This window comes from Saccostrea echinata, unplaced genomic scaffold, assembly GCF_033153115.1.
Source record: "Saccostrea echinata isolate AGI-Se365-2 ecotype Australia unplaced genomic scaffold, CSIRO_AGI_Sech_v1 ptg000045l, whole genome shotgun sequence".
NCBI lineage: Eukaryota > Metazoa > Mollusca > Bivalvia > Ostreida > Ostreidae > Saccostrea > Saccostrea echinata.
The window spans coordinates 1,497,578-1,512,298 of NW_026889794.1; the positions used below are offsets into that span (position 1 = coordinate 1,497,578).

General features: G+C 31.6%; 1 protein-coding gene across 1 annotated transcript; it reads right to left on the bottom strand.

The window, feature by feature from the left end:
• Nucleotides 1-423: 423 nt before the first annotated feature.
• LOC133201738 (chorion peroxidase-like) lies at nt 424-8,301 on the bottom strand. The gene is made up of 12 exons (XM_061337528.1): nt 8,268-8,301; nt 7,100-7,422; nt 6,373-6,514; nt 5,746-5,978; nt 4,453-4,629; nt 3,976-4,140; nt 3,631-3,732; nt 3,236-3,349; nt 2,349-2,841; nt 1,945-2,169; nt 1,403-1,675; nt 424-1,163 (listed from the first exon to the last, which is right to left on the bottom strand). The coding sequence occupies exons 1-12, from the start codon at nt 8,282-8,284 to the stop codon at nt 860-862; spliced, it is 2,568 nt and encodes an 855-aa protein (XP_061193512.1). The 5' UTR covers nt 8,285-8,301; the 3' UTR covers nt 424-859.
• Nucleotides 8,302-14,721: the final 6,420 nt, after the last annotated feature.

A 14,721-nucleotide genomic window follows, 5' to 3' on the forward strand; every position in this document is an offset into this window, starting at 1 on the left:
CAAAGGGTAAAAAATTTGAGCATTGAATTGAAATTGTCAACCGATTCTGGCAAAAAGTTATACTGCCTTATAAGCGGGCCAATGGCAAATCCTTCAAAAATACAACCGACTTATAGGCGAATATATACGGTATATATCAAGTCAATTTAAGGCAAAATTAATAGAAGGTAATATGTTTTTAAATAATAATTTTATATTTAAATGTGCCATTTTTTTAAAATTTAAATCAAAAGAAAAGTGGTTGACATAACATTTCCGATACTGCTTATAGAATTGTCTTCTTTATGGACATCTAACAGGCAAACCGTTTGCATGATTATTATGAGAATTAATCCTGTTCCAAAATTGTGGAATACATGGCCCCTTGATCAGGCTTTCTTAATAAAGAGAGCGGGAGAGAGAGAGAGAAAAAAAGAGAATAAATCAAATCTTCAAAATATGTTTAATGAACGCAAGTTCTTCGTACGTAAATATCAGTCAGACGAAATCTCAATAAATAACGATTTGACAATTTTTTTTAATATGCAGAATTGCCATGTGCATTTCATCCAATAAAATTGGTCAATTGTTACTACAACTTGATTCAAGAATTATTAGATGAGCAAATAGTTTACCATACTTATTATATTCGCCAGTATTACGTTTTAACAGCGTCAAGACTGCTGGCTAAAACTGTTCATAATTGCGCATATTCACAGTTCAAAAACATCTAATATCCTTCAGGCAATTTAAAGTTTTCAAATCTACGACTCTTGTTGGAGAAACCGCATTTTCGTCAAAATTCAATTTATTCACAAATTATGAATATAAAAAAACATAACAAATATTGCACATATTTTAAGACACATTTTGATTGGAATCAAGGTATTGCAACTCGCCCCCTTTGAAATCTAGGATTGGTAAATGGTCCTTCCCGGATGTTTGGGAAAATCCTTGGAGTCACTGGTCGTCTTTGTGTTAGATCCAATGAACATTCAAATTTATAAGAACTTCCGCTGCACGGTTTCCCACACTTATTAGGTGAAGGGTTATTGCATGTTCTGCGAGAGGCACATCCACCAACCGATCTCCATGACGACCATCCGCCATTTCGGGGAATACAAGAGTCCCATTTGGTAAAATCGATGTCGTTTTTGAATGAAGAACATGAGAACTCTGGGGTGCTAAAAATAATTTATAATAGAACTTCACCTTTTGTAGAAAAAATGTTTCTTGAGAGCAAAATGCAAAGAAACAATTTAAAAAAAAATCGAATAAACAAGTTACCTAAGATTACTTGAAGTCGTTCTTGGATTTTTGTTAAATTTATGTGATTATTTAAAAACAATCATTTTTGAAAAATATGATTATTAAGAAGAGAATCGTGTTTTATATGCTTATTCGGTGCAATGTACCAACATACCTTACAGTCTTCTTCTCAAAGACATTCCTATGAATTTTATCAATGTCTGTATTTCTGCAGATGACATTCGCCATTAGTGTTTTCCGTATTTCGTTCAGCTGTTCTTGAGTAAATTTCACGTTGTCTTTGTTGTTTTCGTAGTAAAACCTATCTCCGTATTTGAGGGCCTTAAACTGCAGTCCAATAATGCAGGCAAATAACGGCCCAACACGTGCACCTGGAAGAGGGTTTTCTGAGACACCTCCTGTGAAGAGATCTATATCATCCACATTTCTGAAATAAAATAAAATTTTATCGTGATTTCCAAATTTTCGAAATTAAAAGATACAATGATTGTTCTGAAATGAATAATTCTGTTTCTTACACGTTTTATTAGTGTTTATTCATATTATTTTCTAAATCAGTAACCTACGACAGAAAACAAAATATTGGACAAGAAAAAAGAAAATAAAGGATCACGCAGAATTTACATATTAATCCTTCGAATCTAAAAATATGAACAAGCTATTAGTATAAATATTAGTATATAAGAATTAACCTACTTATAAATGGATTTCAAGGCAATGATGGCGTCTCCTGGATGATCCACAAGCCCACCAGTTCCACTTGTAAATGACGTGGCTGGTTCTAAACCACAGACCATCCTCCAGAAGTTGTACGGTGGTATACCATGGTCACGACCTCTCTGAATGTTTACTGCTGCTAGATCAATACCATTCCCTGGACTTGATTCGAACAAATGCCTGGTTACTTCATATGATTTCCTCCTGACGACAGAAAAACAAACAAACATTGAATTGACTTCCTCTTATTTTTTAAATATATATGTTTCCCATTTTCTTTCTGTCTGCATCAAAGCCCTACGACAGATTGAAGAAATCAAAAAAAAAAAATAAAATCTAAAAAAAACTTCAAATTCAAAATGCAGCTGCATGGGTTTACGTACATGTCGACACTCTGTGCATTTGTTTCGTACAATCCTTTTGTAACAGCCCCTACTCCACCATCTTTTCTATATATCCATTCTGGTTTTAAAATGATGTTTCTCAAATCAGTCATGATGTTGTTAGAGAAAGTTTTTGTTGGATGGTAAGACAATTTGTCGTTAATCATGCTATGCCCAAACCTGAAGGCTGCCGCGGAGAAGGAATTCCTGATCATCGGTTTAAATTTAGCATTATAGCCAGTGAAATATCCTGAGGATTTTGGCTTCAGGTCAAATTGGTTCATAATATTGTTTCCTAATATTTCTTGCAGGTATTGGTGGTAGGTGATATGCTGAATAAGAGCGCCAACAATTTTACGAGACTCCTGGAACAGTGTTTCGTCGTCCCAATGTGGATTTACTTGTTTGAGATTTTTAGCAATTCTGTTGTGCTCCCGGTGCCAAATGGTTTGGAGGGAAATTAAAGCTGCTTGCTGGTTAACTCGTCTATCACCTAATAAAAATTGTAATAGGCGTACAAAGTTGTTTTTTTTTTAATATCAAAAATATTTAGATTGAAACTATTATATAAACTAATTAGAACTTCTTCTTTAAAATTTCTAAGATTTCAGATTTTTGAAAAGGGGTTTAGGTTTCCTTGGATCATTTAGATTTCGCAACTTTAACTTAGATTTGAATGACATTGTTTTTATTTGCTTTTTTCCACCGATTGCTTATTTGTCTTTATGAAATAACTGAATTTTCCTTACTTTTTAAAATTAAAGACTTGAAGACTAAGGACTTAAACTTCTATAAGATAGAAAAACTATTGATGAACCACAATCAACAAGTATTTCGATAAATCGAACAAAAATGTAATTATCTCAAGAATCCTGAAATTTCTTTACCTGCTTTGAAACATTTAACTTTATTGTCGTTAGATGGCAATCGACAAGAGGCTGAATTGCTGGTATCTTGTGATAAAAGTTCTTTGCCATCAACAGTTGTTGATCTTAACAGACCTGGTGAAGATATTCAATTGTTACAACATTGACTGGAATAAACTATATATATAAACTTGTAGCATTGTACAACTGAATCGTGGAAACCTTGTTGAAGACTAGGTAAAATGGATCTTTTTTCTGAAATGTGTGCGTATACAGTCTTCTCTCTGAACAAGCATATCTTGTTGTATACAGTTTAAAATGGAAAATCAGGTAAGAAAAATTCCTCCCTAAATATTTTCTATTTCACAGAAATAATTCAATTTTTCACATTTAGCTGTCACAATTACTAAACCTACCATCTCTTTTAAGTCTTAATGAATTCATTGTGCTTTGGTCGGAGCCATAGATAGCAGAACCGTCAATATAGTGTGTGTTCTGGTTAATTTGTTGACGTGGGCCTGTAAAATAATTAATGATTAATTGAATTTAAAACATAGCAACAAAGAAATGCTACTGCAGGTTGTTCGAGTATAACTGACAATGATACGAATTTCTAGTGACAATGTAAAATTTCTAACATTGCAATATTGAAATTAGATTTGTTTCTCTCTCTCTCTCTCTCTCTCTCTCTCTCTCTCTCTCTCTCTCTCTCTCAGAATGCAATTAGTAAAAATCATGTAAGGATTTAGTTTCTGGCTTACCGACACTACAGTCTAATGCTGCTGAGGGTAAAGATCTGACAAAGTTCATACAAGTCCTCTTAAAAGCCCCGAAATAAGGATCGTCTTTTGGTAAGGAAATTGGCAAACAATTTGATCTAATCAAATTTCTTCTTCCACAGCAATTGAGATTTGTGTTCAAGTAACCTATAAATGCAAGCCCCTGTATTTATAAGCAAATCAAATTCAAAATGTCTTTTAAAGATTTTCCCCATTTATGTATTTATGTATAGTCACTTTTTCCAAGAGTTCCCATATTTTCCTTCTTTATTTTCCCATTGCATTAAAAACAGATCTGCAAAGACTTTCAATTGATGGGAAAGGTTCGTGATCAATTCGTATAGGTTATGCTTTAAGAAAGGCATCTCTTACATAGACAAAATAAAACTAGTGCTACAGCCTGCAATGCTGGTAATATTCTCTGTAAGATTTTTCATTCAAAAATTTTTATATATATACCTTTAGACAAAGCGTTAAATTGGATGTCGTGACTGACGAATTGTCCGAATTCCATGGTGAATTGTGAGAGATCCATGACGTGTGTGTTCGTACTCCTCTGATGGACAGCAATGCTTATTTCCCTGGGACCTGGTAAAGGACTTCCATTTACGTCCCGACTTCTTGGGTCTTGAACATCTGTCAACAGGCACATGTATATGTAAATATCTTTTTAAAATCCATAATTTCTAATTCCGAACAAACATGTTAGTATTGTTTTTGCTTTACAACACTGTACATGAAATATATGAAGATAACGAACAGTATTCAAGCTCAAAAGTCCATTAAATAATACAAAATAGGAGCAGAGCAAACACGGACCTCCAAAACATCAGAGGTGCATTGGATCAGGTGCCATGGAGGAGTGAGCATCCCCTGCCGACCGGTCACACCCGCCGTGTGCTCCTTATCATGATCGGGAAATAACGGAAAAATCCGTCGACAATTCAGTGTGTTGATAATGGCTTAACAATTAGTGTGAAAAACGTCAGTCAGCATTTGACTCAGTGATAAATTGTATTTGCTGACAAGGTCATTGTATCGACCATAGAACTTACAAAATGATGACTTTAAACAAGACTGTTGATATTCTTGTTTCATCAACTTGTTTGTCAATAATTTACCTCGTTTTAGAAATTGTACATACGTAGAGCATGCTCTTGCATATCGAATCAACTGAGAGATATAAACCCCGTTTGCAGGTGGTGAAGGTATATTGCTGCATAAGTAAGGGAAGCTGACGATTGAAAAGTTAAAGTCATCACGTTTATCATAAAGCTTGGTTGTTAGATTACCATTTGCGTCTTTTTCAAGTAAAATGTCCAAACATGAAACAGATGTGTCAAACTCTGTGGTATCTTTTATCTCAAGCTCACCAGGATATATCGTATTGATATAAGAATGGAAATAACCATTGTTAATTGACAATATGTCGTCGATATATCTAAATGTCGAGTCGAAGGCCACAGCAAGTGTTTTCTTCTTTTCACGTATAAGATTTTGAACAAATTCTGCTTCATATGAATAAAAAAGAAAGTCTGCTAATAACGAGGAGCAATGAGAATTCCAATAGATTGTTGCATATATATATATATATATATATATATATATATATATATATATATATATATATATATATATATATATATATATATATATATATATATATATATATATATATAATTTATTCAATTATGCAACACTTTATGATCTTCAAATAGTCAAAAATATACTTATGTTCAGAATTTGACTTACCATCTTCGTAAAATGGAAACACAAATCGTTCGAATGGCGTTTGAGATCGCCCCCAAAGTGGATTATTTAAGTTATTACACGTTCCATCAGCAGTTCTATATTTAGCATTGGATTTGCAGGAAGGTTTGCTATTATATGGACAAAAAGGTCTGAACTGTACCGATAAACTAGGTATTTCAGGTATGCGGGAGAGAACGGCTTTGTTTGATATAGATGTTGTTCCAAATTTAGGTCTAAAGAAAGAAAAGACAAAGCCATTTAATAAAACAAGCTAAATATGACTAAAAATGATTACAAATAGCTTTGTTACTTAAATTAAAAAACAACAGTTATGAAAACATGAAGAGAATAATATAATATTATGATATATGATATTTGTAAAAATTTAGTGTTATCCAGCTGTTTCATGAAAGCAATCCCTACTCGATTAATACCGGGTAATATCGAACTTGACAAAAAGGTTTTTACATGAACATCTCAATCTTGGTGCTCAAAATGTGATCATAAAAGAGTTAATATAGAGCACCTAAATGTTGTTTGAATCATCTTTGCTACTTCAGACAAAAATTCGACATGAACAGAAGAAATTATTACCATATTTTGTATTTTGCTCTCGGAAATATTTACCTCATTCTACTCTGGGTTTTCTCGATTGCTCTTGCAACACTACCAATAAAAGTGGCTGACTGTTGGGCGATGTTCTGAGCCTCCGAGGTGGTCAACAAATGAGGACCAAATCCGGCTGTATTCTGATTTGGAAGATCAATTTCTAAAAGATAAAAACAATGTTTATAATGATTTCTTGGTAAGCCTTTCGACGATGACGCACATAGTAATCTTATTACTGTTCAACTTTAAATCTCTAACTCAAACTGTAAATGGGACTGAAGACTACTACATGGAGTAATTTTGATATATCACTGGTAGTCGATATACCGGTGTTCGAGATATCAAAGTTCATCTGTAGCAAGTTGGAACGTTTGATGGACGACAGATCTAAAGCACATTGGTGTTCAAAAATGTACATCCATGCAATATTGCGATCTTATACCTGTTTTACATTGTTTTCAAATTTTAAGATAAAAATATAAGATAAAGTATCAAATTAAAACGTAATCAAAGTCCCTATATATCGCATTTTTTCTTGAACTGTGATGAAATTATGAAATTGTTTTTGCACTCATGAAATGTATAAATTCATCATGAATAATCCAAGAGAAATTTACAGATATTATGCTCCTTTACTTTAGTATTTTCTCTTTAGAATATTCCAAAAACATAATAACTCAATTAAAAGATATAAAAACAACTCTATCATACAAAGCAAGATATTTAGTTTAAATATTTTTTTTACTTTGTTCAAAAAGCTGTCTATCAATCTGGGCCTCCTTTTGAACCAGAGATTGAACTTCATTGATGGCGCTCTTCACCTCCGCGACAGAGGGTGCAATGGAGTCTCTCCTCGGTTCTAGTGGTCTCATCGAATTATCTATCCGTCCGAAGCTGGGAATACGTCTACTGCTTGGTGAAATTTTACTCTCCCTAAAAGGCACCTTCGATTGGACACTAGACGATGACTTGGGAGCATCAATGGTTTCGGAGAGGAGGGAATTCATTTGAGAATTTGGCAGTGAGGTCCATGCTGTTTCGGTACATAATAGCATGCACAAGAATATTCTACAAAAATATATTAAATGAATGGTTACTAGGATGTGAACAAAAAATAATTGAACTATTTTGAAAATTTTGCCCTGGACTATTTGCAAGTTTTCATTGGTTATTACATTGAAGCTCATGAAAGTCTACTACTTTTAAATGGTTTAGAAATACGTTTTTTTGTGTTTCAATTTAATTACCAAAAAGTCTGAATGTTAGCGACAATTATGAGATATGTTAAAAATATGAATGTATATATTTTGAAGAATAGAACAGAGGACCCATCTTTACTCCTCGCAAAAATATTAACTAATAATTTAATTTTGATTGTAACGCGTCATTTGATGGAAAAAAATATTAGAATATAGCGTATAACCTGGGTTGCCTACGTCACAATGACTTACGTCAAAAACGTATCAATCCGCTTGACGTTACATTTAAAATACGTACAATTTGAAGGCATTTTTGAAGGAGAAATTGTCTTATTTTTTACACTTAATAATGGAAAATTAATTTATAAGGAATGGATTTAATAGCTACCCAAGTTATACTGGTATAACCTGGGTAGCTATTAAATTCATTCCTTAAATGTGAAGGAGAAACTTCAGACGTACTGTGCTACATTAACCTATTCATTTCGGTGTAAATCAAATCATAAACATGAATTCTCAAAAGTTCTTAAAGAACATTCAGAAAATAAAAAGTCTTTTTTGGGATTTTCTTAATTTAATAATGTACAAACAATTTTATTAAGTAAAAAATAAAACATTTTTTGTGAGAATCTTTAAAAACCTGTTTTAAATGATAAATATTTTTAGAAGAAAAAAAGTATCTTTTTTTTTTCTTTTTCAATAAAAACAACTTACCTTTTGAGACTTTGCATATTTAACAATATATGAAAACAAACTCCCGATCGACATTTTATGACTGTTAATATTAGCAGACGTCATTTGTCGGGGAAACCCATTTCAGGTAAACACGTTCAAAAAATTGCAAACAATTGCAAATGACGTGTGGTTGACCTTATATTTGATTGGGACTAATGAACATGACAAAATGATTGTCACGTGCATTGCTGATATTTTTTTTTCAGTAGAAATTTATGTTGTCTGTTTACCGATTCAGTGAAGGTTTACCTACTTCCGCGTATTCCATCATTTGTGTTTTAGGGCATCTATTCTTTTTTTTTTTAAAAAATTTATAAGCTTTCCATTTTATCATTTATAAAATAATGTATTCTCAAGAAAAAAATATGTTTGAATATTTAAATTTCAAATGTATTCTGCTTGTATGGTTTTCCACAATTCTTGTTGCTCAAGACCACTCCAAGGAGTGTTTATATCTGTCGCAAGTTTTTAGGGAAATTCAGAGTGATTTCCCAAAATCAACGGGGGTTATCCATATTTGAGAAAATATTATTCAAAGACTATGCTTTATCACGAAAAAATATCAACTTAAACATTTTAAATCATTTCAAGAAAAAAATAGTAACTAATTAAAGATTCCATTCCTTTGAAACAAAGAATGCGACTTTGATTTTTAACGCTTCAATCATCTTTGCTCTTCCTATATTTTATTGAATCGTTATTTCACGTTGAATGATTAAGTAATAGTGTTGCATTGGTTGCATTATTATGCAAACAACCAAAAAAAAAATATTTTGCATGATCCATACGCATTCGGCATGATGTAAGATACCGATTAGCTTAAATGAGATTTATTTTATACAGTCACTTTAAAAAACGTTATTGCATGGAAAAAACATCATTCCCTTAAAAAGTCTGTGATTTTTTAGAGAGATATTACAGTGCATGTGTGTGCTTAAGCCAATAAAATCGACAGCAGTCATAGCAAAGTATATTTTGATGCATTTTACTTTCATTGAACTGAGAAAGAATTATCATAGAATGCACATACTTTGGACGTGAAATAAACCACAAAATGAATAAATTATCCTTATTAAATTTCTAACAGTGAACAATGAAAGTTTTTATTCATATCAACAGAATTGAGATGTTTTTGTTTTGATTGTTTGCTTTCTTTTTGCCGGGGGGGGGGGGGGGGGGGGGGCTAAGGAGTTGTAGTTTACTGAAATATGAGACACATTCGTCTTAAATATTGACATAGCCTTTGTTATTATAATTCATGCCTCAAAGCTGACAAAGTCACACATACAGGCAGACGATAAATGGATAAAATAAAATGAGATGAAACTGTTAATTTAAGGTTTTTAAATTGAATGAAGTTATGTTTTCCTTTAAGTGTCATGTTGTAAATTTTGAAGGTACTGCCCCAGGTAAATTTGTTTACAACATGAAACAAGCATGAAAAACTCTCTCTGTCCAGACACTTTCAGAAGGCGAACTTATATTTTTAAACATCGCTTACTTTTGAAGACAAACTAAAATTTGGTTAATTTGCAAAATGGGAAAAAAACCCACTCATGTTTTAAAAACCATCAGACCCAAACGAGGTTCTCAAAACTAGATGTTGACGTTTAATTGACATATCGTCTTAAACAAAAAGAAAAAAACGAATCTAGGTTTTTAAATTATTTTGGTTATCTTCGAAAACAAAACGAACATTAATTTTGAATTTTAAAGGGGGAAAAACATCTATATTTCAAATTAAAGAATTTTTTTTTACAGTTTTAGTGTCACAAAATGCAGATCCAAGGGTGGGAGGGGAGGACGGATGGGAAGGGGAAATTGTCCCCCTCGATAAAACTTTAAAAAAAAAAACATTGTTTTCAACTTTAAAAATCCCATTTTTTAAAAATTATACATGTAATTAAACCCAAAAACTTTAATCATTTAAAATTTTTCTCATTTTTTAAAGATTTATATTCTATGATTGATATTTCAAATCACATTAATTAATAATTTACTTTATGACTGAATATGTAAATGTACGTATCAATATTAAAATAAAAAATCTTCATAAATGATAATCACTTCACGATGAGCTCTTTGATAAAGTAATTGTTGGTAAGGAGAAATAAATTGGAATATTCATGGTACTGTACAAGGGCGGATCTAGAGGGGGTCGGACCCCCTGGAATTTTAAGAATTATAAATTAAATTTCTTTGTAGACGTAAGGAAGAACTTACCTTGGATCCCAATAGGAAACATGGACTCCTCTTAAAAATAAAAATAGTAAGGAGAATAAGCCCCCCCCCCCCCGAAATAAGGTTTGGTCAAGTTGTTTACGCATATCATTTTTTATTTTTTGCTTGTCAAAAACATTTCCGATTCCGACATTTGTTAGAGTTGATGTGGTAACAGACACCCCCCCCCCCCGAAAATAATTCCTGGATCCGCCCCTGATGTACAAGTTCTATATTTGCAAAAGCTGAATGTAAAGCGTGTGATATTTTATGTTGACTACATATCATTGCATGTACATATTTTTTTTTAAATACATCATAATTGAAAGGATGTATTTATATCACCTGGTGGGGTTCAATAGCATAAATTATGACCAAAGAAAAATAAACTGAAAACAAATAAGCAAAACCAGCAGTCCGTGCTCAGTGATGTGTGCAGAGTAAACAAATTGAACACACCCGCTAAAACGTAAACATTTAGAATAACAGAGCTCGTGCCCGTGTTTACAAAACACAAGTGTTTGACATGATGTAACAAGAAAACATTGATGTAACCATCAATTGTCGCCCGGGAAATAAATAAAGTAAACAATGGAAATGAGTCTTGATCATCAAACCGCTTCGATATGTGTGAAAAAGGCATGCGTCTAAATGAAGGAGACGATAGTCGAGAATATTTTGAAAACCTATAGTCGGATGAAAATCGAACAAAAACGATACCCTTTTAAACTTTATCAATTCCTCAAGTAAATGTTGGCTGCATAAAATATAAATTGAAACCAGACACATGCATCACCTATTTTCAAAAATGTCTATCACTTTAAGAAAATAAAACACGAACTGTGTAAAGTACGTTTTTATGCGATAAGTAAAATTCGGTGTTCTAAAAAAAGGGACCTGTCGTTTTTTCGATAGTAAATGATAAGCAACTTTATATATTAAATATGAAAAACATATATATTTTTACAGATTCACTTTATTGAAGTAAATATATTGTGTATCTCGTAATTTATAAAGGGAAAGAACATTCTGATTAACAATCTTTTTAATGTTTAGAAAACCTTTAATTCTGAATAACTTCTCCCACCTCAATCCCCATATACCAACACTTAAACTTATATGTATAGAGCAGCCCGGTCCTCCGGGCTGCAATAAAGAACATTTTTGTCATTGAATTTTGATAATTTTCATGGAACTTCAATTCATTAAACTGAGGTTATTTTCTGAATAAATGTGCCCGTGTTTACAAACACAAGTATTTGACATAATGTTATGAAGAATATTTTTGTCATTGAATTTTAATAATTTTCATGTAAGTTCAATTCATCAAACTGAGTTCCCATTCTTTGTGTCTGTAGATTTTAGTGCTAATCGGAAAGAAGAGATATTTTTAAAGAACCTCTGTATTTTCTATTTTACAAGTAATTTTAAAAAATGTTATTGCACAAAAGCATTTTTATTTAGTAGACATGGTAAGGTAAATTCTGACACATTTTTCAGGAATTGATCTGAAAATTTATAAAGCATGTACTGTTTGTGAATTTCAATCATGCCTTGATTCACTGTATTGATTGAAAAATTAACAATGTATAATGTAATATTCTTCTTGTACACACTTCTCTCTGTACCAAATTTTGTTTCCTGTTGGTGTGACATCAATCCCTTGCCTTCCTATTGCCAATCTTCCAGCTATGGGTGAATTAAAAAAAGAACAACAAATAATTTTTTTTTGAAAAAATTCAACTACCCATATTTTTCACTTATACCATCATATTGTAAATACATTCTAGTTAAAATCCCCGAAGTTGCAATGGAATAGACAATTAATTGGATAAAAAAGTTTCAGAATTTTTATTAGTAAAACTTTATTTGAAAAAAGAAAATATCACTTTATCCTAAAAGACTCTCTAATAATAAAATGAAATTATAGTGTTTTATACTTTCAAATGGTATCAGGGATATAAATGATTAGATCTAAACCTTGATCGAGTTTCTTCTCTTGTACATGTTGAAAGAAATTGGCTTTTTGATTGTTATTTTACATTAGTTTTTCAATTCTGGTTGAAAAAGTTTTAATATGAAGGAGATATGAAACAATAAAATCCCCCCCCCCCAATCATTTTTATGTCCATTTAAGTCAGTTTTTTAAATTTAAGACAAAAGAGAATTTTGACATACAAGTTTTCTTACAAAAAATACTAGATTTTGAAGTGACCCTTTGTTACATTATTGTGTTGCACTCCTGACATCCGATATCCGATTTTATTTAACGTTGTTTTAAAAATTATAACACACATTAACCCATTCTTAGTTTGTAAGTCAGTTCGTCGTTTTGATATTTTTATCATTTACGGCAAGTTTTTCTTATTTTCAAGACTTTTTTTTTAGTAGAGATAGATGAAGATCATTGATAATTATAAAATAGTTTTGTTGCACTCCTGACTGCAGTAAAATTTAAAATTAAAACAACAGAACACACAAATTCATAAAGTGTTGGCAACATCAAGTGTAATGAAATTGTGCAATATTTATAATCCAATAATTCATAATTAAAACACATGAAAGTATCTGAACTTGACTTTATATCTTGAATTATTCCCTATTTATGTTAAAAACTAGCTAAAATATATATTTAGAAGATAAAATATATTTTATAGTATATTTTCCTTCACAGGACAAATACTGTAAGCAACTGAGGTCAACCAGAAACATTCTATCATCATTTTTTTTCTTTATATTTATCCATATTTGATCACCAATCATTCTAACATATTTGTTACACTCCTGACCAAGAGTATGAGAGTCTTTAAAGTAAAACTGTGAAGCTAAAATTACATCAGAACTTGTTCTGTTGTTTCAGTGAAGTTATTTATCACATTCTTAAAAAAATCAAAGAACAGATAAAAACACATCTGAATTAATAAAATTGAAAAAGAGAAGAATTTTACTAATAAAACTGTCAATAATTTAGAATTAAATTATTCAAATAGATCATTATTAATTAAAGAATATTTCTTAGCATGAGTAAAAGTAACTTGAATCTTTAAAAAAAAAATGTGTTGCACTCCTGACCATAAAAGTATAGATCTGAAACACAGGCATACCCTGTAATTGATAAATCTATTTGGTAAAAATGTTCTTGTGTCTTTATTTTCCAAAATAAAAAGAAATCATATACTGATAAGGTTTTTTCATACTGGGGAACAAAACATCAAATGTTGCACTCCTGCCATTATTGGATATGCACAGATACTTGACTCTCATTAATGCTGCTTGTGATTTATATAACATTTTGAAATTTAAATTGTATATCAGTTATTGTTTTACAATTTGAATATTCTTTTTTGACTTGTTTTTCAGATTTTTAAATTTTTTAAAATTTTTTGTCTGCTGCACTCCTGACATGGTATAACATTTTTTTCAACATCAGCCATGACCACAACTTGGTCAAACAAAAGTTGCTACAGTCTACATTTAAAGTTCAATACTTTGAATATTATCAGGAAAGTCTCTATTTCAACCATAAATCATTATCATTTATTTCACAGATCTTTGAAAAAAAATAATGAATTTTCAAAATGTCACCATAAACCATTATCATTTATTTCACAGATCTTTAAAAAAAAAATAATAAATATTCAAAATGTCACAAAAAGGTGTTGCACTCCTGACATTTTAGCATCATTTTTGGGCATAACTTTTTTATGAATTGAGATATCAATGAGATATTTGGCAGGTATTTAGACACTAGTTAAAGACATATTCTGAGACATAGAAATTTATTCCCATTGTCTGTACTTTTAGTGCAGGTTAAAAACTACGTGTTTGGTCTTTTTTTTTTAAATTCACCCACATATCACTGTGTCTCAAGCGAGACACATGACTGCCAGTTCCCTTTTGGACTCCCTGGTTTCCCGTATTATCTGACTGTCAATACACCTGTGTGCTCGATACATCCTGATACTCAGGGAATTCGGACTCCCTTCTGTACAATGATGCAATATACTGATTTTCAAGCATGGAACAAGACATTTCCCTAGCTAAAATTTCAAGGTATATTTTTCCTTCTACATTCAGGATTGATATTGTCCCACATTGTTAGGAATAAGAACTGCCTGTTTTGTTGTCACTGACCAGATAACTATGTCAGGTCTCTTGTTTGTAACTGCTATCTTAGGATGAAATTCTGATCTATTCTTCAGATTCACCCGCA